Source organism: Neomonachus schauinslandi, chromosome 12 (genome assembly GCF_002201575.2).
Source record: "Neomonachus schauinslandi chromosome 12, ASM220157v2, whole genome shotgun sequence".
In the NCBI taxonomy this organism is placed as follows: Eukaryota; Metazoa; Chordata; class Mammalia; order Carnivora; family Phocidae; genus Neomonachus; species Neomonachus schauinslandi.
This window is the reverse complement of record NC_058414.1, coordinates 49813542-49838662: the sequence shown is the minus strand read 5'-3', so window position 1 is coordinate 49838662 and position 25121 is coordinate 49813542. Positions and strand designations below refer to the sequence as shown.

Here is a 25121-nt window from a genome sequence, read left to right as displayed (position 1 = left end):
GTTCCATGATTCATTGTTTGCATATAACACCCAGTGCTCCATTCGATACGTGCCCTCTTTAACACCCATCACTGGGCTAACCTATCCCCCACCCCCAGAACCCTCAGTTTGTTTCTGAGTCCATAGTCTCTCATAGTTCGTCTCCCCCTCCAATTTCCCCCCAAAGGATTTTTTAAATCCCCAAAATAATAAGAGTTCATATTCTACATGTACTTGTCAAAATATTTCTGGAACATAATATAGGTATTTTAAGTTGAAGTGTGTATGTTTCTAGTTCTTACAGAATTATGTGATATTTGAAAACAAAATTCATACACAGAGAAATAAGGGTATGAAGAGAGAAAATCTAGAAGCAAAATAAAATGCCACATCACAAGGGCTAGAGAAATGAGTCAAAGAGAAGTAAATCAACTATACCTTTGATTTTCCCAAATGGCAAAATAAATGTCAATGAAATAAACCAGTGGCTCTCAAAAGTGTGGTCACCAGAAGGGCAGCATTAGCGTTACCTGGTATCTTAGTAGAAACACAAAGATCAAGAACTGTGGGGACAGGGCTCAGGAATGTATATTCTAACAATCCCTCCTGGAGATCCTGATGTCCTTCAAGTTTGAGAACCACTGAACCATTCCAAACCACACCCCACTCATTTTTCACTTATGTGAATGGACAATTGGTCTTAATATTTATTATGAGGATTAAATAAATGGTCACAATTGAAAAGAAAAAAAATAGTCTTTAAAATAGGTTTGAATAGCATCAATGGACCTCGTGTTTTGTCAAAATATAATTAACATGAGTATCTTTTCACTAATTTCATGAAACTAATATTCTACACAAGAAGAGAAAGATCTATCATAAAAACCTGCTTTAAAAGACTTAAAAATATTTCACATAAATATTAGGGAGATATTTCTCATTTGCAATTTACTAATTACAGAACCTCTCCATATACTGCTTCATCTATCATTGCAATTATATATTAGTTAGCACAAGTAACATCATTTTTGTTCCAAGATTATTATTTCATACTAGGATTTTCAAGTTCTCCAGAATTTTTTTTAAATTTGAAAGTGTTTCAAAAATACCCTCATGAGTCTACAATAATACCCTCAGAATTAAAGTGACATTTCTGAATCAGAAAATTTTCTCCTTTTCTCCTATTTGTTTCACTCAGCTTTGTTTACCTAATCACTATCTTCACATCTATTGTATAAAATGACAGATTTCCAACTAAAAGCTCAGTAAACGCACACAGTAGTCAACTTTAATTGTAAAAAATTACAAAACAAACTTTAAAGCATTTCTACCAATGTAAAGCTCTGTGGGAAATTTTCTCAGAGTATTGTGGATGATTATTATGAGCAAAATAATTGAGGTAAGGTAATGTTACAATAACGATCTGGAACTGTGAGTCAAATGAGTAAGATTAAAGGCACAAAGAAACTCTTCCTAATAAACAAGCAGATAACTGCTGGAAAGAAAAATATGTTCCTTATTTGAAATTAACTGCCAAACATTCTCAACCTACACAAAGCTGTCATAAAGGACATCTAAATCTGTCCTTGTTTGTAACATGTGTTGTGACAAGATTTGACAGTTTATCAAAGAACTATAATTGCCACCTAAACATCTAGCATTTTGTCAACTGCAAGTATGTTTAGTGAAAGCATTTATTCTACTTAAAATACAACAACTGTTTTTCTCCACTTTCTAAAAGAATTGACTGAATTTCTTTTCTCCTTAGCTGATCAAGCTGCATCAGGGCTCTCTCTTTGAATTATTTATGTTGGAATTGGGAAGGGTAAAAGAATAATCAGTAAAACAAGAAACTATTTCCAAGGTAATATATATATATTCTGGGTATTGACTCAAAAGACCTTCAAAATATAGCAATTCTCACAGATCTGTAGAGATGACATTTAAATATGCTTGCCTTGGGAAGGAGAAAGGTAGGCATTTTCTCTATACCACAATTTATTTATCCAGAGTTATTTATTAAGGGATGCTGTCTTAAATACAGAGAATGTGTTCTTCAATAGGCATTATTCCTACCTGTAACTTCTGTTCGAAACAGCCAATAAGATAGATGTCTTTCTCAACCTACAGAGACCAAAGTAAACAGGAGCTAAATCCCCTTGCAATAGATTCACATAACAGAAATGTCAGAGTAATAAAGATATTTCCATGACACTGCCAATCGTTCATTTCTTTCAGGAAATAATTTTTTAAAGAATTTTCCAGTCTCAGGTTTGGGGCTTTGCTCTTTGTTGTAGCTGTTTGATAATAAAAAATGCCATTTTTAGGCAAAATTTTCTGCATGCCTTTTAAATTTTTCCTTCATTCTCATAAACCTCAAAGAAAAAATGATACAGTGAGAAAAACCCTATTTGGAAATTCAGGAATCCCATATTTTAGTGCACACTCTGCCTTTAATTAGCTGTTTGATCCCAGACAAGTTGGTTTATTTCTCTGGGCCTCGGCTATCTGTCTGTCAATCGGGTTGTTGGACTGGAAGGTCTCGAAGGCCATTTCCATCTTTAACATTTTATGATTTTAGACAAATCCCTGGAACTATGAGGTGTTGCAACAGCCAGAACTTAGAGCAAAAATAGCAGCAAGACAAAAATTTCTCCTACTTAACACCTCAAGGAAAATGCAACCAACTATTTGTTTTTAATGTTTACATTAGCATTCAGTCCTATTTAGGTAATAATAAGTCTATTTAAAAATCTGTTTTGTTTTTCTTTAAAAAGTGAAAAATGTGTGACACATTGGGAACACTAAGAGAAAAATCATTTTAATTGAAGCTGCAAGTACTTTTTAGCGCTGCTAAATTAAGCTACAGAATTTTCTTCAGAAATCACTGTATGTAGTCAGGCTGAGGATGAGAATTATATAGTATAGATGGTTCTGCTGATTTTATGATAGGAAGGAACATGAATGGAGGGTTGTGGACAGAAATGAGCTGACAATGCACTGTCAACCGTGAAGAGTCTGAATTGAGGACTGGGGAGAAGTTGATGTTGGGGAGAGATGTGATTGGATCAGCAGCAGGACACTTTGGTTTAGTCTTTTTGACATAGCTGTTTACATGGCTTTATAATAATAAACCATTTAATATAAATACACTTTTTTTTTTTTCCAGCAAAGTAATGTGTTTCACAGACACTGCCAAATCTTACCCATTTCTGTTGCCTAATCCAATTCCTGAGCTTATCCCATCCGTGAACCCAATCCGGTGGGGGAGCTTGAAGGTGGGATGTGAAAATATATTCAACAAATTATTCAGTAATTTCAAAATATGAAAAAATGGTTATTTGATTTTAGGCTAAATCAAAATGTTTCAGAACCAAATGTCAGACACACAATTAGCAGGATAAAAGTGTATGATCTATATATGATGCCTCCATTATTTTTATGACACAGTTTGCTGTTGAAATTCCTGGTATCTGTGGTCCCTTCCACTTCTTTCCCCATTACTCTAACCCCCAGGGCACTTTAGAAGCTATGTACTCAAAATTTGCTAACACTTAATCATCTTATATATTTTATTAGTGTTTTTTTAATTATAAAAGTAATGGAAGTTCAAATACTACGTTGATAGATGGCAATAAAACATGACAGTCCTCCTTCATACCAAACTCCCACCAACCTATTCCCCTCCCTAAAGATAATCATAATAAAAAGAACCTCCACAGTGATTTGATGTTTTGACTATTGCTTACTATTAAATACATAAATTTCATATTATGCATATCTTTTTGACTGGGTTTTTTACATTTAGAAATATCTTGGGGTATTTCCATATGACTACACATAAGTCAGTTTCTTTAGTGGCTGCTTATTTGATAATTTACATTATATGATAATACATTATATGATAATTTACCTATTGATGGACATTTATTAGTTTCCAGATTTTGCTATTATAATTCTAGAGGGATTCTTATTTGTCAAGCACCATCTTGTATTCTGTAAATGGTACAACATTTGACACACAGAATACCTCAGGAAATATTGACAGAATGAATTAATACAGCAATAAATAACATTATCAATATATTTTGGGATTTGGGGGATGCCTGTGAATATTGCTATTGAGTAGATTCCTAGAAGTAGATACATCCAGTCAAAGGTTATACAAAATTTCCCTTGCAAAATTTACACGCTTACACATTCTATTACAATAGAGGAGTTACCTATCTTACAGTTTTGGCCCACCTGATGTGTGAAAATGATTGGCATTTTCCTGATTACTAGCACTTTTTCATATGTTTATTACTTCCTCCCCTACACCCCTTCCCCCCCCCCCCCAGCCCCTGTCCCCCTGTGAATTTTCTATTTATACTACTTCCAAACTGTTTTGGTCATCTTTTTCCTCACTCGATTGGAAAGAACTCTGCCTAAAATACATTTTAGACATTTTCTCCAGTCTGTAACTTCCCTTTTAAACATAAACATCTTTTACGCTGCAAAAGTTTTACATTTTTATGTGTTTCAATTTGTTTTGCAGCCCTAGGACACTACTACAGGCACCAATAGAAGAAAAAATCCATGAACTGAAGAAAGACTTGATTTTTTTAGTTTAGAAGTGTGAAGCCGGGTGCCAAACAGGAATTTTTTTCTAAAGACCCGAGGTCAACTTAGAGCAGCTCGCAGCCGGAAGTGGGACTGTAACCGCCCTGTAACAACCGGAAGTCCTTCGTTAGTCCGTGGTCTGACGTCGGTTGGGATCTTGGCCGCATCGGTGATCGCTGGACGAGGAGTGCCTGGAGTGATTGACCAAAATGCCAAATATCAAAATCTTCAGTGGCAGCTCCCACCAGGACTTATCTCAGAAAATCGCCGACCGCCTGGGCCTAGAGCTAGGCAAGGTGGTCACCCAGAAATTCAGTAACCAGGAGACCTGCATGGAAATTGGCGAGAGTGTGCGAGGAGAGGATGTCTACATAGTGCAGAGTGGTTGTGGCGAAATCAACGACAGCCTAATGGAGCTTTTGATCATGATTAATGCCTGCAAGATCGCTTCAGCCAGCCGGGTTACCGCAGTCATCCCATGCTTCCCTTATGCCCGGCAGGATAAGAAAGATAAGAGCCGGACCCCAATATCCGCCAAGCTTGTGGCAAATATGCTGTCTATAGCAGGTGCAGATCACATCATCACCATGGATTTACATGCTTCTCAGATTCAGGGCTTTTTTGATATCCCAGTAGACAATTTGTATGCGGAGCCAGCTGTCCTGAAGTAGATAAGGGAGAATATCCCTGAGTGGAGGAACTGCATTGTTGTCTCACCAGACGCTGGTGGAGCTAAGAGAGTGACCTCCGTTACAGACAGGTTGAACGTGGACTTTGCCTTGATTCACAAAGAAAGGAAGAAGGCCAATGAAGTGGACCGCATGGTGCTAGTGGGAGACGTGAGAGAGCGTGTGGCTATCCTTGTGGATGACATGGCTGATACCTGTGGCAAATCTGTCATGCCGCTGACAAACTTCTCTCAGCTGGAGCCACCAAAGTTTATGCGATCTTGACTCACGGAATCTTTTCTGGCCCGGCCATTCCTCGCATCAACAGTGCATGCTTTGAAGCAGTAGTAGTCACCAATACCATACCTCAGGAGGATAAGATGAAGCATTGCTCCAAAATACAGGTGATCGACATCTCCATGATCCTCGCGGAAGCCATCAGGAGAACTCACAACAGGGAATCTGTTTCCTACCTATTCAGCCATGTCCCTTTATAATAGAATAACTTTGAGTTATTCTCTTTTTAAAATAAAATAAGGTAAAATAAAAATAAAACATACCCTGCCCCTTGTTTTTTCTTGGAATTTGATGGAAAGTTCAGTAGAAGACCCAGCTTCCTCGGGTGTGACTTTCTGCATCCCACCTCAGGTATATTAGAGTTTATCTTAAACTGAGGAAAGACAGATTGAGGATAATTGCTGGGATTTTTCTCTCTGGGTTGTCTCATTCTGGCTTCTTTATTTTCTGAACCTTGCAGATTTAACTACAGCTCAGCTACTGATTTCAGACTTCAAGGGTGTTGTGTGGAGGTGTTTGAAAGTGATTAGGGAAGTTTAGAGTACATGTGAATGCTTCAGGATAACTAGCAACTTCAGCCAACCTGATCCACCATCCTCACCACTACCCTTTGCACCATCCTCTACTCCCTTTTCTTCCTCCTCCTCTGGGCTGCTCCCCCTCTCATTTGTCACAAGTTCTTCGAGATCCGTGCTAAACCCATTGTGAGACCAGAGTAGCAGCCTTCAGTTTGAACAGCCCCTGGGTAGAATCATGAGAGGAAGCTGCAAAGTGCAGCCAATGCTTCTGAAGAGGAAGAAGAGGAATCTGTCACCATCTGTTTTGAGAATATATATATGGGATTCTCCACAGTTGGGGGGGGGGCGGCGGGCAGAGAGGGAAGAGGGATAATCTCAAGCAGACTCCCCACTGAGTGCAGAGCCCCCTGTGGGGCTTGATCTCAGGACCCTGAGACCATGACCTGAGCTGAAACCAAGAGTCCAACACTTAACTGACTGAGCTACCCAGGTGCCCCTGTATCTGTAACTTTTAGTTTTACCTCCAACCACCTTGACCTTTTCTGGGACAAATATCCTGTTGGGTCCAAATGATCAGTGTGCCAGTCCTCTGGAAAGCAAATCCACTTCCTGCTATGCAGTCTCTCAACATTTGCATTAGATGTTTTTGCTGTAGCTTCATCTTAGCCTACTGCCACCATGATTATAGATTTTAGGTGATGTTATAGTGCCTTTTGATTAAGCATTTACCTTTGTCCTTCCTTGTATTTGGTTGGAACCTCAGAGGACCTCAGATTTATATTTAAAAATTGGTACTGTTGTCCTCCTGTTGGGAAAACTAATAAAATGTCTGCATGTATGTGGAAAAAAAATACACATCTGGACATATCATGAAATTTCTGATCTCCAAGAAAATGCACACAGGCCCTAAAATCTCCTAATATATAAAACATAAACAGGGTGATTTTAAAGGAACAGTATTCAGATTACTGTTAGAGTTCTCATTTGATCTCCCAGGCAATAAGCAAAATGGAAAAAAATTTTTGGATTCTGAAGGACATTATTTTCAATCTAGATTTCTTGCCCAAACAATCATTTAATTTTGAAGGCAGAATTAAGGCATTTTAATATATTAAAAGACTCTGGAACTTTACCACCATGAATGCTTTCTGAAAATATCACTTAAGCATACTGAAAATTAAAAAATATATACAACTAAGAAAAACACATGAATTAAAAGAGATAATGGTGAAAATGATATAAAAATAATTTTTCATGAAGTTATTATGAAGATTATCACAGCTATTAAGATAAAATTCACATAAAAATTGAGCCACAGTATAAAGTGAATTATTTTAAAATCTATAAATAAAATACCAGATGATATCCACAAAGCATGGGAGGTTAGGAGATGTTAGGGTTGGTCTAAGTATATGTGCTGCCGAAGCGAGCACAGGGTTGGTCTAAGTATATTAATAATCTTATCTAGTTTAGGAAGGAGGTATGGACACAAATAATTTACATTATAGCAAAAACTGTGTTTACATGTTTTCTAAAATACAAGGACAAGCAAGATAAAAATGCAATGAATTACTTGAAAATTCCTAGACAGAAAAAAAAAATGCAGAATGGCAATTATAATGGCATAATGGCACAATGAACAAAGTAAAAAAATCCAGCTGAAGATAGGAAATAAATAAGGAAGAAAATATGGCAAGTAGCAAATACCAAATATATGTTAAACTAAAGTCAATGCATTAGCTAGAGTCAAGATGTTAAATTAACTTTATGAAAGAAATTATTAGATTGGGTAGCAAAATTATCTAATGATAAGCTGTTTACAGGAGATAAACCTAAACAAAAATTTTGATAAAAAGGGATGATGAAAACTATATCAAGTAAATGCTCACAGAAAGAAACAAGGAGGGATTTTCAGTCAAAGTAAACATGGAATATGTTTTGCTGATTAAACCCCTCCAATAAGTTACAACCATCAAGAATCTTTATGCACCTAACAGCTCAACATTGAAATATAAAAAGAAAAACAAGTGAGAGTATGAGGAGAAATGTATAAATTACATTAACAGAGGGAAATTTTAACAAAACTCTCATAAATTATTAAGATATTTTAATAACTACATATGGAAACTAAACAGATAATTCACATTTTCCAGCATGAATGAAAACATTTATGATATTAAAACTAGTAATAGGTCACCAAAAAGTCTTCATACATTTTTTAAAAAGAAATTTACATAGACTGTATACTCTAAAGAGGATTTACTACAGTCGTCTTGACAATCCTGTGAAAAAATAGAACTATCAGTAAAATAGGAATAGAATGAAGCTTGCTTGACCTGATAAAGAAAATCCACCAGAGACAAAGATATAATTAATGCATTCCCACTACAATCAGTCAAATTTCTAAGCCAGTGGAATAAGGCAAGAAAAAGAAGAGAGCAATATTGGGAAAAAAAAAAAGTCAAAACTGTCCTTATTTACAGATGTCATTATTGTCAACAAGAAATCCAACAATCAAAAGAAAATCTGTCTGTTCCTACAGGAGGTCAGGAGAGTGACTACACATAAGATAAATAAAGTAATTGCCTCTCCTAAATACCAGCAAAACATAATTTTAAAATATAATTGAAAAAATTGTCCACAACCTAGGGCAATACAATCTGCAAAATAACCAGTAAGAAACTCCCAACACTGTAGGACTGGTATGAAAAAAGTTTGCTGAAGGATATAGAATATATGAACCTGGAGAGGAAGAACAATTGAAAGTTTTCTCAAATCATCTAGTCAGTGTAACCCCAATCAAAATCCTGAGGATTAAAAAAAAAAAAAAACCAAAAAACCAAACTTGACAAGCTTTTCTTGAAGTTCATCTAGAAAAATAATTAATAAAAATATTCAAGATATTTTTCAAAATGTTTTTGTATTATAATATATTAAAATATTATAAAGCTACAGGAATTAAGACTGTTGTGTTGATGCAGGAATGAACACATAAATCGATATTACAGAATTTAGATTGCTGAAACAGACCTATGTACACTTACAGGAATTTAGTATACCCATACCCTTTTTAATGGAGGGATTGTGTTACTGGAAAAAGAAGCATAACTGAATCAATTCTCTAGGAGAATCACTATCACAAAGTCTCTATGGAGATGCTTTCCTGATATCCTGCCTTGGCAACCACTCCTGCAATCTACTCAGATTCTCTGAAATGGGGATGAGACTCCTGCCACAATTTTTTCCTTAGGTATCTTCATATAATTGTTGGTCAATCCAAATGATAGTGATACTTATAATGGGCTCCTTAATGTAAGTTGACACTGACCAGTATCTATCTTCTTGATGATCTTAACTTCCTGCTTACTTGATTCTATTCTGGAAAGCACCTCCAGCCTCTTCAAGACTTCTACTTTAAGTACCATTATAACTCTATTACCTTGTATATATGAAGTATACCCAATGTTATTTCCACACATTTAACTAGTCATTTTGGACAAACTGTTCTCAGAATACAAAATAAATGAAAGAGAGACCATAGCATAGTAAATAACTCACATAGCAGAATATATTCATCCTATGGTTAGCGAAGTAGCAGATTCTCTGGCTGAAAGCTATAGTGTACTTATGCTTATTGGTCAAGAACTGTTTTATACAGCCCATCACACTACATACCAGCTTCTATCAGATGAGAGCTCACAACAGTACTTAGAAGCTGAAGGGGAGGAAATGTGTGTATGTGTATATACATATATATATATATATATATATATATATAGTTGGCCCTTTAACAAGTTGAGAGTTAGAGGTGCTGACCCCACACACAGTCGAAAACCCTCTTATAACTTCTGACTCTCCCAAAACTTAACCAATAGCCTACTGTTGACCGGATGCCCTACCAATAACATAAGCACCAAATTAACACATATTTTGCATGTTATACATACTATATACTATATCTGATAATAAAGTAGACAAGAGAAAAGAAAATGTTATTAAGAAAATCATAAGGAAAAGAAAACACATTTACAGTACTGTACTATTTTTATTTAGAAAAATCCGCATGTAAGTGGATAAGCAGTTCAAATCTGTGCTGTTCAATGGTCAACTGTGTATCTATGGGGGTATGTATGCATATATATATTTGTATATATATTAAAATTAATTTTGCCAAAGTGGCATTCAATCAAGTATGCATATATATGACAAAATTGGCATATCATGTCATTAGATAAATAATGTACTGATCAATCAGTGATGCTGGATAACTATTAATTGGGAAACCAGTTTTTTCTAATCCTTAAATGATGCATAAAAATAAATTCCAGGAGAAATGGTCATAAAAAATAAAACTGTAAAGCACTGGAAGAAAATGTGGAGTAACTTTTATACTCTTGTAATGGAGAAGGCAGTAAACTGTACAAACTTTCAGGCCTAAAAGCACACCTTGAAATTTTACCCTCTCACTTTTAAGAACTATACTCATGAATTATCTCTTTCGGCAAAATTCTGAAGCCTGTTGGTCTAAAGGTAGAGACAGTCATAACGATTCTACTGCTCTTTAATATATTCATTAAATTCATTCAGTTCAACAGACTGATCATAGATCATTACCGTTCTCAATACCCAATACCTCTCTGGAGGTTTTTTTTAGAAATTTGCTACAAGGCTTCCTTTTTGAGGATCCTATCTATCTCTATGAACTTCCCGTGCTTTCATTCTATTAGGATTTATTGGCAATTGGTTTCCATATATTTTCTATCACATGGGAATTACTTACTTTTCTGATCTTTTGATGGTTTCCCTTCAGGCTATGCTTTTGTTTTATTTTATTTTATTTTATTTTATTTTATTTTATTTTATTTTATTTCTGTTGACCTTCCTTATTCTCCTTGGCATTTCTGAAAACCATTACAAGATTGTTAACTATTTTCTTATTGAGGTGCCCTTTTTTACCTGACTTTTTATGACACTGTACTACAGGGGCTTTTCTCCCAACTCTTGGTCCTTCTCAAACTTCTTCCCCACCATCCCACTGATACAGCTCATTCTCTGCCACCATAGGCAAGTCTTAAGGGCCAAGGCCTCTTTATATATAACTAACATCTAAGGTAAGCACTTAGCCTAATATCCTCCTCCAGATTCTCTGTGCACTTTTGCCAGACTTATTTTCCCAAAATATTACTTTTATTACCTTAATGCCATAATAAAATTTTCAATAATTCCTTTTTATGGTTTACAGCAAACCCCATCCTTCATTTTCATGCATGACCATCAAAATCTGGCCCACTACTACCAACTTTTGGCTCTGTTCTTATTGGTCTATTTATTGCCCCAGAAAATACTTGCAAACCTCTGCCATCATTCCTTTACACACATTCTCCTAACTTCTACTAGACTCTGTTACCTTCCACTTGACTGAATCTTACTTTTCTTCAAGGCCCACTTCTTTTACAAACATCACAATATCTGATCTCTTTGTATCTCTCTCCTGCAAACTCCTTTTCTTTACATCATTCTTTATAGTGTTGCCTATTCTTATGAGATTAATTTGGATTGTCATTAAGGACTGGGAATATTTCATATATTCTTTTATCTTCAAGACACCTTATTTAATGTTTACCATATACCAAGCAGTCAGTTATTATGGTTTGGTTGATATTTTTAAATTGATATAAACCTTACCTAAGGATGGGTAAATTTAATAGTAGCTAAGTAGGTGTCTTAAATACCAACCTAAAGATTTTGTATTTATTTAAAAAGTAATAGAGAGCCATTATAGCCTTTTCAGTATATTTGCAGTAGATGGCTTTAAATGAAAATAGTATATATATTTTTTTGAAAATAGTACTTTCTGGAAGACAATACAGCAGCATTGTGCAAAGTGAACTGGACTAGAAAGACTCTGCAACTGGGAGATCTGATGTGTCTGGGTGATTTCCATTTTGAGAAATTAGGCCTAAACAGTATTTTTTAAAAAATTTATAGTAAACAAAGAAGTCCTCATTTTCCTAATCCCTAATGTACACAAGGGATGTTTACTGGAATTCAGTCTAAGTATAAATTTCTAAATGTAACACTGACAGTATCTCTTATCAGATGACATGATTAATGATGTTTTCTTCAGAGTGGCTTCAGTTAGTGTTTATTAAGATACTTCCCAAATCCTAATGCTCAAAGATACAGTCAGATGATTCTACTTATGAGCATCCTGCAAGAATCAAAAAAGATAAGGCTGTGATTGAATGGTTTTAAAGAATACTTTTTACCCAGATTTGTTATTCAACTAGTGACTTTCTGTTTTTATATTCGTCATTCTTTATTTTCCAGAAAAACCTTAATTTCCTCACATCTTTGTAGATGCTCTGCAATGACTGGCATAACTCATTGCTTGGAGCTATGGCCTCCCTTTTAGAATATTAGAGATCGATTGTCATATAAGCAATGAGTCTACTTCACAGACTTAAAATCTTCCCCCTTGTTTACCATTTAGCTTTTTCTCTTAATAGCCCTACCACTTAAGAGAGGATTAGGGACACTAGGCCTGTGAAAGTCTACAGGGATGACATACCACGCAGGGGAACAGAAAGGACAAAAGCTTTGAGGTGGGAACGTGCACATGTTAGAATAACGGAAAGAAGATCAGTGTTGCCCGGAGTGGAGTGAGCAGGAGGAAAAGCAAATTGAGAGTAAGACAGTAAATTGGGCAGAGCTAGATCCAGTGGGTAAGCCATCACGTGCGCTGAATTTCTCTGATCACTCACCATCAAATTGATCTGTTGTTTGTCCCTGGCTGGTAAATGCTCAAATCTCTACCAGGAAGATTATGTCTTAAATAATCACTGCTCAATAACTTCCGCATTTGTCCTTCACAGGGGCTTTCTGAATACAAAGGCAACTCAAATAATCCCAAACTTGCCAAAACATAAAATTCCAGGCCTCCTACTCTTAACCTCCTATATCTTCCAGATAAGAGCCCTGGGAAACAGTTTTGTTTTGTTTTGTTTTAAAGATTTCATTTATTTGACATTTATTTGAGACACAGTAAGAGAGGGAACACAAGCAGGGGGAGTGGGAGAGGGAGAAGCAGGCTTCCCGCGGAGCAGGGAGCCCAATGCGGGGCTCGATCCCAGGACCCCGGGATCATGACCTGAGCCAAGGCAGACGCTTAACGACTGAGCCACCCAATTAATCTAGATGATTCCTATGATCAGGTAAGCTTAGGAAACACTAAGCCCGAAAAGTGAGAATAATTTTGAGAGAATTAAAGTGAGAGAATTTTGAGTGTGGAAGGCAGTTTTGGGCAGTAGCATACAAATTACATATTACTTTATTAATATTTGTGGCAGCTCTAGCCACTACGTAGCACATAGCTGCCATTTTCCTCACCCATGACAATGGCCTTCAGCTCATATGGATCCCAAGGCTCCTTCCTTTTGCCTTGGACATGACCTCAGACTTTTTCTCTGTGCAGAGATCCAGGGAGCCACTACCAATTACTAAGATCTGACAGCAGATGGAATTTGTTTGCCCTCTTGTAGGGTTATCCCTAGACTAGGAGGTCTTCTCAGCTGATTTTTATTTTGAGCAATATTGTATTATTGTGTAGAAAAGTGTATTTGTATTTGGGGGTTGATCTGTAGAGTTAACTTTGTTTTATTAACTCAGAAAATATACTGACATAGACTTCATAGCTGCAGCATCTAAAAAATAGATTTAGAAGTTTCTTTTATAAAAGTTTATACAAACGTATTTCTGAAATATTGGGCAGTGAAATAAGAATGAGCTTTATAATTAGATAGACCTTAATTTAAATTCTGGGATGTGCTGCTTACCAGCTATACTACTACCCAGTTAATACATGTCTTTGTATCCCTGATTCCTTATTTCCGTAATGGAGACAAAATATCTCACACAATTGCTGTGATTCAATATGAACATGTGTGAAACAGCTAGAACAGTTTGGGTCACGTGGTAAGTACATGAACTAAAGCCTAGATTTCCTCTTTTCCTTTGCTTGAAACAGAAAACTTCCTCTATTAATAGACTTTCTCATAGACTTTTTCCTGTGTTCCTCTATTTGGTAACAGAATTTGGATAGTGTAATGTGGAAATAAGAAGAAAAACTCTAAAATGTTATTTATTCAAAGTTTGGTAACTAATATGTATTCAAACAAGCAAAATCCTCAATTAACCTTTTTTCTGTGTATGGGTATATGTCTAGCCTCGTAAGGAAACCAGGGAGCCATAGTTCCTTAGAATTAAATGGGATCCTCCACGTCATTAGTACAACACACTGAATTGCTACAGGCAAGTGATGAGAAAATAAGCTCAAATTGGGGCCTCATTTATAAAAATGTATGTCCCGGAGTTAATAAGGAATTGTCCAAAACTATACTTTGCACTTCTTCAGTAAAGAATAATGTCTTTGTGCAACCTTCAAATTAAGGTATGTGTCTTCTACTACCGTGATAAGTCTGGAAAGTAAAGCTGATCTAAGAAAAGTAAATATAGGAAGAATTTATACCCAAAAAAGTTTTCTACATAGCTCAAATAATCAGAAATCTAAATGAATCAGAACAATACAATCCTTGTACATGAAAGTTATTGCACATTTTATTGAAATTGTATGTAAATGCCTTTCAAATTCTCCCAACTTCTTTGTTTCCTCTGCCCCTTCGGCATGTAGACTACTTCAAAACATATATCAATATGCTAAAATATCAAAAAATTAGACTACAGGCTCTTTATACCTATATTATTGCATCAGTTCCAAGGGCCAACCCTCATTTTATATCTCCTACCTCTCCTTCCTCAGCTATTCTCACAGGGATTTGGTAGTTTCTGAACCAGTTCTAACAAGATCAGAGATCAAAAGCTTTGAATCTGCAACCTGGTGTAGGTTTAGAATCAATCAACGCAATGCAACTGCTACCCATAGTGGTTGGGTTCCCACGTGTCCTCTCTTTCTTCTTTACCATCTACATAGCTTAACCTAAGGTCTGTTATGTGAGGACCAAGCCTCAGGTCCCTAGGCATTGCTTGGGTTGGCATACTCTGACACCCCTCTGGTGTTAGCTATTAGACCGGGATTTTCCTTTGATTATCTCTCTTCTCCATATTCTATCAGCTTTGTGCTCTGGTTCCTGTTTGGACTGGGGCCCTACATTGAGCCCCAGGGGATGTCAAGGCTCTAGTGTGTGCATCCTTTCCTGAGGAGAAGCCTGGAATAGTCTTTCCCACACCTGTTGCTTTGTCACATCTGGTCAGCCCTCCTGCACCATCACTTCGATGATTTCCTCTTACATTGTTCTGCCCATCAAATCAACTCTTCTGATTCTGGCAGTTGCCGGTATCATGCCCAAGCATGCCTTTTAGATGCTGTGCTTTGGAGCTCGCTTCTGACCTCACTGGGGCTATTCTTCCACTTCCTATACCCTTACCTCTGCTACAGTGGGTAAGTAGCTTTCTACCTGGTTCTGACCGTGACCTGCTCCCTGCTGTGGTCCTTATGTGTTTTTATCAGGGTCAACCTAAGTTATTTCTACTTGTTCCCTGGCCACTAATCTTAACCTATACAATCTCTCTTTCATAATGCTGACAGATTAATCTTCAAAGGCATCCTTTTAATGTCATCATTCTGATGCTCAACAGCTCTATAATAGCTTCCTATTGCCTATTTGTTTAAAAAGTTTTTCTTTTGGCATTTAGAAATCTCCCAGGATCCATCCAAATTCCCCAATCATTCTCACGAGTCAGATACTACTTGCTCACAGGCCAAGTCCTTCGCTCATGCTGTTGGTCACACGTAAAGTTGGTCACATGCCCCAGTGTTAGTCATCACTCAAAGACAAACTCAAGTAGAAATCCCAACACTAAGTCTTTCCTGACCCCTCTAGCTTTTTGGTACATTGACTAGTATTTAACAATTTAGTTCTTAATTCTTTCCAGTTGCTTCATATGTTTCATCAGTACTGACTTTCCAAAGAAGTCTGGAAGGATTCTGTAAGAGATGACCATTTTCTCTGCTCTTGTATCCCTTCCAGTGCTTAGGACAGTAACAGAAGGCAGGAAATAGATAAAACAAGTTCATTTGGTTTAAAAAAGTGTCCAGTAGAGGCGCCTGGCTGGCTCCATCGGTAAAACATGTGACTCTTGATCTCGGGCTCTGAGTTTGAGCCCCACAATGGGGGTAGAGATTACTTAAAAGTAAAATCATTAAAAAAAATAAATAGTGCCCTGTAGGCAAATCGTTTATTTCCATTGAAAACACACTGCTCACTAAGTTGAGTAGTGGTTTAGTTATGTTTGATACAGTGATTCAATTATGTGGTGCTTTCCTCTGTCAAAGCTATCTAAGTAGCAAAGAAGACACATAAGGTGACTCCACCTGGGTAAAACAGAAACAGGTGTTAAACAATTGTGGAAACCTGTCTAGAGCAGTAACTGGGATGGTACCTGACTCAGCTGAGTTTAAAAGCCTGGGAGTAACTGTTACCTGTTCGTTTTACTCAGAGTTTCTCTGGTATTTAGTTCAAACAGGGCAGAGTACTAGGTGCTATGCTCTCAAGATAAAAGAGAGAGAAAGAGAGAAGAGGGCAGGGGGCAGAGGGTAGGGGAAGAATGAATATAAATATAAAGATTCTTCTCTATGAACCAGCTAAGAGTTTAATCGGAAAAAGCTCTATAGGGGAGCCATGCTTAGTGATACTTACCTTGCATATAAACAGTGGGGTGCTGGTAAATGTTTAACAACCAGCTCTCCGGAAAACAAAAGTCCTGATTTGTACTGTTTGCATATTGCATATTTCGTTGGAATAAACTCCCAATTGCCAAATTCAAGCTACCAATGTGCCCTTACTGAATAAGGAATTAGAAAGAATGGGCACAATTGTGTCACGTGAGCTGGTAGGAGGGGCTCTAGAACACCCTTGCATAAAAGTTTAGGCCAGTCGCTACAAGAACTTTCTGAAAATAATGTGAGGGCTTTTAAATTCTCTCATGTTATTCAGTTTCCTGAAGCTGCAGGCAGTGAACCCCTTATTGGAAAGGGCCTAATTGCTTTTATCAGAATAAGACTGATGACACAGTGTTCTGGAGAGACTAAGTCCTATTCTTCAAACAGTCTTTGGAGGCAAGCAACCCAATATTGCAGAATATATAGAAACATTTCCCATCACTTTTTCTGTTCTTGAAATAACCAGTTTTATAGTGAATAATATTCTTGTGTAATCCGCAATTCTTACGAGAAGAATTTGGTTTTTCACAATAATAACCTGTCTTAGTCATTTCAGGCTGCTATAACAAGATACCATAGTTTGGGAGGCTTAAACAACAAACATTTATTTCTCACAGTTTGGAGGCTGGAAAATCCAAGATCAAGGTGCTGGCAGACTCGAAGTCTGGTGAGAGCAGGCTTCCCAGTTTGCAACCTTGCTGTATTCTCAGTGTGTAGAGAGATTTTGTGTCTCCTCCTCTTTTTATAAGGATATTAATTCCATCATGAGGGTCCCACCCTCATGACCCAATCTAAGCCTAATTACCTTTCAAAAGCCCCACCTCCTAATACCATCACACCGGGGATTACTGCTTCAAGCAACACATGAATCTGGGGGAAGACCCAAACATTCACTCCTAGCATAACCATTTTTACGTAAGGAATAGGAACAGGGCAAGGGATTGCGGTCAGCATTGGGGGCAGGAGCGAGCTGAGAAGGTAAGCTAAAGCAGAGAGCCTGGTGGAGAGCTCTTGTTCAGCTTCACTGAAAACATATTTCTTCCTCTTGGGCCAACAGGGACAATAATGTGCTATAGCTGTTTTAGAGAAGTGAAAGTAAGAAAATGTTTAAGAATTAGTTGACCAAAAAGTGAACGGTTGTAAGCTAAAAGGTTACAAAAAAATAAATTGATATTAGAGTGATCTATACAAAATAAGTTTGGACAAGTTTGATTTATTTAAATGAATAAAAACAAAATGTTAATTTATGGACATAATTCGGTAGGCTAATTAGTCATGCAGTACAGCGTTGCCCTTCGACAGTTTATTTCCATCAGCAGAATTAATCACAGCAGAGCAGATGTAGTAGGGACAACCCAAGGTTAAAATAAATGATACAAAATAATGAACTAGAGCACAAGATGATAACCTGGAGAAAGTAATGATTTATTATTCTGCCAGAGCCTTCTGGGGATTGTGCAGCCACTTTATGCAAGCCTGTCTCCCTTTTAACCAGATATCTCTGATTGTAGTGATCTTTTACTTTGCATTAATTTTATCTTTCTTTGAAGGTAGTGTAACTACCTTCAAAGTGATAAGAGCCAATTAGTTTTGCACCATGGAGAAGCACAATGAAATGTGACTTAAGAAAACAAAGATAAAATTAACTGTCTAAATGAGACTACAAGGCAATCTCATCTTTGCTATTTTCTTATAGGACTAGAGCACCATACGTTCAGCATCATAAACTGAAGGACAATTATAAGGATATTTAAGTTGGTTCAAAGACATGCTGTAATGAACACGATTCTTCCAGAGTACCATTAACCAGTAATTTAATGCTAACTTTCCACAGGACTTAAAATCTATATCTACAGATTACATTACAGACAAACACAAATGACAGGGTAGCACTATGGGGAACCAAATTCCTTTTAAACTTTATGTTTGGGATTTTGATTATGAAATAAAATGAGTGAGAGTGTCTTCCATTGAACATCATCTGGCTTTATTATGCCATCATCATCCTTTCCCTGTTGCTTCAGTATACCCAGGACAATTCCAGTGTTTAAATCACAGAGGTATTGTAAAAAGGATAAACTTTTGGTGGAGTTAAAAATTTTGCATGTCTTTTATGTTTTTAGCTTGTGCTTCTGGCAAGAAATGAATGCAAATGATGGTTTAAATAATACAGACCTATTAAATTATTCTAGGTCTCCTTTATCAATCAAAAAATAAACACTTTTAGTGTTAATAAAGAATTTTTTGAGGGTTAAACAAATTGATAATGAAAGGTCGTAGTGTTGTTTTTTTTTAAGTCAAGAAACTGACATGTATAGATCTTTGGAATAGATTAGAGAGCCCAGCAATAAACCCACATATAAACGATCAATTAATTTAATACAAAGGAGGCAAGAATATGCAATGGGGAAAGGACAGTCTCTTCAATAAATGGTTTTGGGAAAACTGGAGGGTCTCATGCAAAAGGATGAAACTAGACTACTATCTAATCCCATACACAAAAATTAACTCAAGGTGGATTAATGATTTGACTGTAAGACCTGAAACTATAAAATTCCTAGAAGAAAACATAAGCAGTAAGCTCCTTGATATTGGTCTTGGTGATGATTTTTTGAATTCGACTCCAAAAGCACAGGTAACAAAACTAAAAATAAAAAGTGGGACTACATCAAGCTAAAAAGTTTCTGCATAGCAAAGGCAAAAATGAAAGGCAACCTACTGAATAGAGAAAATATTTGCAAATCATTTCTCTGATAAGGGCTTACTTTCCAAAATATATAAAGAATTCATAGGGGTGCCTGGGTGGCTCAGTCGTTGGGCGTCTGCCTTCGGCTCAGGTCATGATCCCAGGGTCCTGGGGTCGAGCCCCCCCCATCGGGCTCCCTGCTCTGCGGGAAGCCTGCTTCTTCCTCTCCCACTCCCCCTGCTTGTGTTCCCTCTCTCACTGTGTCTCTGTCAAATAAATAAATAAAATCTTAAAAAAAAAAAAAAAGAACGCATAGGACTCAATACCAAAAACAAACAATCTGATCTAAAAATGGGCAAAAGATTTGAATAGACATTTTCTAAAGAAAACATACAGATGACCAACAGGCACATGAAAAGATGCTCCACATTGCTATTCATTAGGGAAATGCAAATCAAAACCACAGTGAGCTATCACCTTAAACCTGTTAGAATGGCAAATATAAAAAAGACAAGAAATAACAAGTGTTGGTGAGGATGTAGAGAAAAGGAAACTCTAGAGCACTGTTAATGGGAATGTAATTGGTGCCACCACTGTGGAAAACAGTATGGAGGTTCTTCAAAAGATTAAAAATTGAACTACCATATGATCCAGCAATTCCACATCTGGGTATTTATCCAAAGAAAATGAAAACACTAATTCAAAAAGGTATGTGCACCCCCATATTCATTGCACCATTATTTACAATAGTGAAGATATGGAAACAACTTAGGTGTCCCTTGATGGATAAATGGGTAAAGAAAATGTGATAGATGTGATACACACACACACACACACACACACACACACACACACACACACACATGCTGAATACTATTTAGCCATTAAAAAGAATGGAATTTTGCCACTTGCTACAACATGGATGGACCTTGAGGGCATTATGCTAAGTGGAACAAGTCAGGCAGAGAAAGACAAATACTGTATGATCTCACTTATATGGAATCTAAAAACCAAAACCAACCAACCAACCAAACAAAAAAACCCAAGCTCATAGATATAGAGAACAGATTGGTGGTTGCCAGAGGAGTTGGGGTAAGGGATGGCCAAAATGGGTAGAGGCGGTCCAAAAGTAAAAACTTCCAGTTACAAATTAAATAAGTTGTGGAGATGCAATGTAGAGCATGGTAACTATAGTTAATAATACTGTATTGCATATTTGAAAGTTGCTAAGAGAGTAAATCTTAGAAGTCCTCATCACATGAAAAGAAAAAAAAATTCTGTAACTTTGTATGATGATGGATGTTAACTAGACCTATTGTGGGGAACATTTTGCAATGTGTACAAATATCTAATCATGTTGTATACCTTAAACTAATATAATGTTATAAGTCAATTATATCTCAATTAAAAAATGTTTAAGAAGACTGGTGTAAAAAATGGAAACAATAAAAAAGATTGAATTATTTGACCTTATTAAAAAAAAAACTCTGTATGGCGAGGTAATAAAGAAAAGCAGAAAAACCATCTTGAGTATAGACCTAACATATATGACAAAGGATCTATAGCTTTATCAGGAGAAATAAACAAATCAGAGAAAAGATGATCATCTCAGAGGAACAAAAAAACAAAACAGGTGAACAAAAAAAACAGGTAAGAATAATTCGCAGAAGAAATAAAAGGGCAAACTAAACAGAGGAGAGGGTAGAATTCAGCATTCCCAGTAATGCAAGAAATAAAAATTAAAATTAAACATACTATTTTTTACTTCCAAATAAAAAAATTCATACTCAGTTAAATACTTAATATTAGCTGGGAATAGGAAAAGATATCATGTCACACATCATATGTAAAAGTATAAATTAGTGAATCTTTTTTGCGAGCAGTTTGGAAATGTTCATACTTTTTGATCCAATGATTCCAGCAGTAGGAATTTGTCCTAAGAAAGTAATCACAGCTGTGCTCAAAAATTTTGCTAACAGGATGCTCTTGTTATTATTGTTTACAATGGTGAAAACAACAACCTTAAAATATATCCAATGACAAAATATTCATTAAATAAATTACAGTGTATCTGTTCAAGGACACTCTGCAACCATAAAAGCCTTGGTTCCCAAACTTCTCTGTGCTTTAGAATCATCTGGAGATCTTTAAAAAGTTCCAAAGCCCAGGCCACTTTCCACAACAATTAGACCATATTTTTGGGAAGGAGGCATAGGCATAATTATTCTTTTAAGCTCCTCAGCTGCAATGTGCAATATCGTTAAGAAACTATTGCATTAAGGTGACATCAAAAAATATTAATTATCATGAAAAAGTATTCATAATATATTGCTTTGTAAAAAAAATCAAGATGCAAAACAATATTACTGAGGAGGTAAGAGTGTTCTGTAAAACATTAACTTTTTTTCTACCTGGTGGATCATCTTATGAAGGTTTCTCAAGCCCCTGGTGACGTACCTCACCTTTACCAAATCTGATTGGACCAGAAGTAAGCTCCTGACTTAGAGGCAGTCTATGAGCTAGTCAGAAACTCAGGGTAGTTTGGCATCAAAATCTATGACCAAGCAAAAATAAGGTGGGTCAGTAAGAATCTTGCCATAAGGAAATTACAATTGTGAATTTTGTGTTTTGTTTTGTTTTTAAAGATTTTATTTATTTATTTGAGTGAGAGAGAGAGAGCATGCGCACAAGCTGGGGAAGAGGCATTGGGCTTGCTCTGCAGGGAGTCTGCTTCTCCCTCTCCCTCTGCCTCTTCCCCAGCATCTGCCTTTGGCTCAGGTCATGATCCCAGGGTCGTGGAATCGAGCCCCATATCGGGCTCCCTACTCAGCAGGAAGCCTGCTTCTCCCTCTCCCTCTGCCTGCCTGTCTGCCTACTTGGGATCTCTCTCTCTCTCTCTGTCAAATAAATAAATAAAATCTTTAAAAAAACCAAAAAAAAAAATTCAAGATTCATAAATGAGAAACTTTATATTGAGTAATGTTTTCTCACCATTACAAATGGTCTTATTAAGACCATGGAAAATCATTCAAAACATATTGCTTACTAAATGACAATCATAATAAGATACATTACAATTTTAAAAATCTAGAAGATGCTAAAATTTTAACACTGTCATATTATGCCTTTTATTTGAAAAATATTCATTAGGTTATAGTATTAATATTAAAAACTAAAATATTACCAATGGCCTGGGTGGTAAAATTAGAAGTAATTTTTATTTTCATCTTAGTTTCTTTTTTTTTCCCCTAATTTTTATACCCTAAGCACATCTTACATTGTAATAAAAAATTAAAACAGTAAAATGTATGTTTTGATCTGAACATCAGCAGCTTTCTAAGCGAAAACAATAACAACAACAACAAAAATCCCTGCAGAATGAGATTTTTTATTGTAATTCTAAAGCTTTAGCCAGGACCAATGCTGAAATAAAACCTTCCCCTTTGATCCTAAATTCTGCTGTTTTTTTTTTTTTTAAGATTTTATTTATTTATTTGAGAGAGAGAGACAATGAGAGACAGAGAGCATGAGAGGGAGGAGGGTCAGAGGGAGAAGCAGGCTCCCTGCCAAGCAGGGAGCCTGATGCGGGACTCGATCCAGGGACTCCAGGATCATGACCTGAGCCTAAGGCAGTCGCTTAACCAACTGAGCCACCCAGGCGCCCAATTCTGCTGTTTTTATTCAGGATTCTCAGGACAGTTATTCTGAACAAGGAGGACAGAATTGGGCCCCGTAATAGCAACGGTACTACATCGCTAAAAATATGCCGCCTAAGTCTTTGTAAAAAAGCCAATCAGCAGAAAACATATCCTATAAAGGCAACTTCTGCATGGTCCTGAATTATAACTTACCTTAACTGAAAAATATAGAAACTAAAGAACACAGAAATAGTAGACAACTTACATTCCACATTAAGTTTGAATTATTATTCTTCAAGGAGTTCTGAGGCCGTTCAGTGTGTATTAAATCTCAAACAAGTTACAGGTTTTTGGAACCAAAAAGTAATTGGTTTGTAAAACTGGCTTAAGCGTTTCCATCTGCACACATAAAATTTTGATTAACTTTCTTTCTAGTTATGTGGTGAGGCATAGCAATGTATTTTGACATTGAGCTCTTATCCACATTTAGAGGACTGAAAGGTCATTATACTTGCACTCTTGGTGAAGACACGTCTCAAGAGTAATAGACTACCCAAGAACAGTACCAGGTGATACTTGGCTAGCAGTCAGCTGGAGCTCAGCTCTGTCTATAGCGACAATTTTTACAGGATTCAATTCTACAAACACGGGCCTGAACACTTTGATTGTGTGCCTTTCATCTTGTATATTTTGGAAATATAGGTCAGAGGAATCTCCCGATAACCCTATGTCAACACACATCTCTTTCCTCATCCTAACCTTGGTCTGCAAAATTTCCCCTTAATTTAAAATATAGAAAACAAAGTTTTACAGAAAATATAAGTAAGAACATACTAATAAGCAGAGATGAAATTGTGCTTAATCTAGCTCAGTGGGTTAATGAAATAGAACTCTGGAAGCCAAATGGGATAGTAAGGTGAGACCAAATCTTGAATCTACAGTTATTTCAAATGTACAGGTTATGGCATTCTATGGGATACATCTAAATACTTAGGGAAGAGAACATATTAAGTGTCATGTCGAGATAGTGGGACTTGGAAATAGAAGCAGCTTAAGATAAACAGTGATGAATTCTAATGCACTTTTGTTTGACATGAGGGCTCATGGAGACGAGAGACTGTACGAAACTTTAAATTGCCCACCAAACCATTCCTCACCTACTAAAATCTACTTTTCATTTTAATATGTGCTTTATTTTCCAAGATACTGCTGTACGTTGTTTGTTAATATATGAAATTCCTCGCGGCGCCTGGGTGGTTCAGTTGGTTAAGCGACTGCCTTCAGCTCAGGTCATGATCCTGGAGTCCCGGGATTGAGTCCCACATCGGGCTTCCCGCTCAGCGGCAAGTCTGCTTCTCCCTCTGGCCCTCCCCGTTATGCTCTCTCTCTCTCATTCTCTCTCTCAAATAAATAACATCTTAAATGTATATAAATATATATATATATATAATTCCTCATAAAAGCAGATTTTTGTTCTAGATTTTGCTATTCATTCTATGCTTCTTTCACCCTATAACAGTCCACACAGCATCCCCTCCAAATTCTTTCTAGTTTATTTAAAGGTTTTTATTTTATTTTTTGTCAGAGAGAGAGAGAAAAAGAGAGAGCACAAGCAGGAAGAGCGGCAGGCAGAGGGAGAAGCAGGCTCCCTGCTGAGCAAGGAGCCCGATTCAAGACTCGATCCCAAGATCCTGGGATCATGACCTGAGACGAAAGCAGACGCTTAACCGACTGAGCCACACAGGCGTTCCCCCCCCCGCCTTTTTCTTTTAAGGGTTTTTATTTACTAGTTTATTTAGAGACTAACAGCGACTACCATAATTCCATAATCACTTCTGATGAGATGTTAAGAACAATAGATTTGAACACCAGAATTTGAACACCAGTTCTAACACCTGACTGTGTGTTTGACACTTGACAAGTTACTTGAACATCCAAAATGTTTGTTTCATCATCATTTAAGTGGAAACAGTAATATCCACCTCACATTGCTAC

At 36.6% G+C, this 25121-nt stretch overlaps 1 protein-coding gene across 1 annotated transcript; it reads left to right on the top strand.

Annotated features, from left to right (window-relative positions):
• Nucleotides 1–4763: 4763 nt before the first annotated feature.
• Nucleotides 4764–5746, top strand: PRPS1L1 (phosphoribosyl pyrophosphate synthetase 1 like 1). Its single transcript, XM_021689707.1, is given in 2 exon segments — nucleotides 4764–5469; nucleotides 5472–5746. Coding segments are annotated over 2 exon segments (954 nt in total). The 5' UTR covers nucleotides 4764–4790.
• Nucleotides 5747–25121: the final 19375 nt, after the last annotated feature.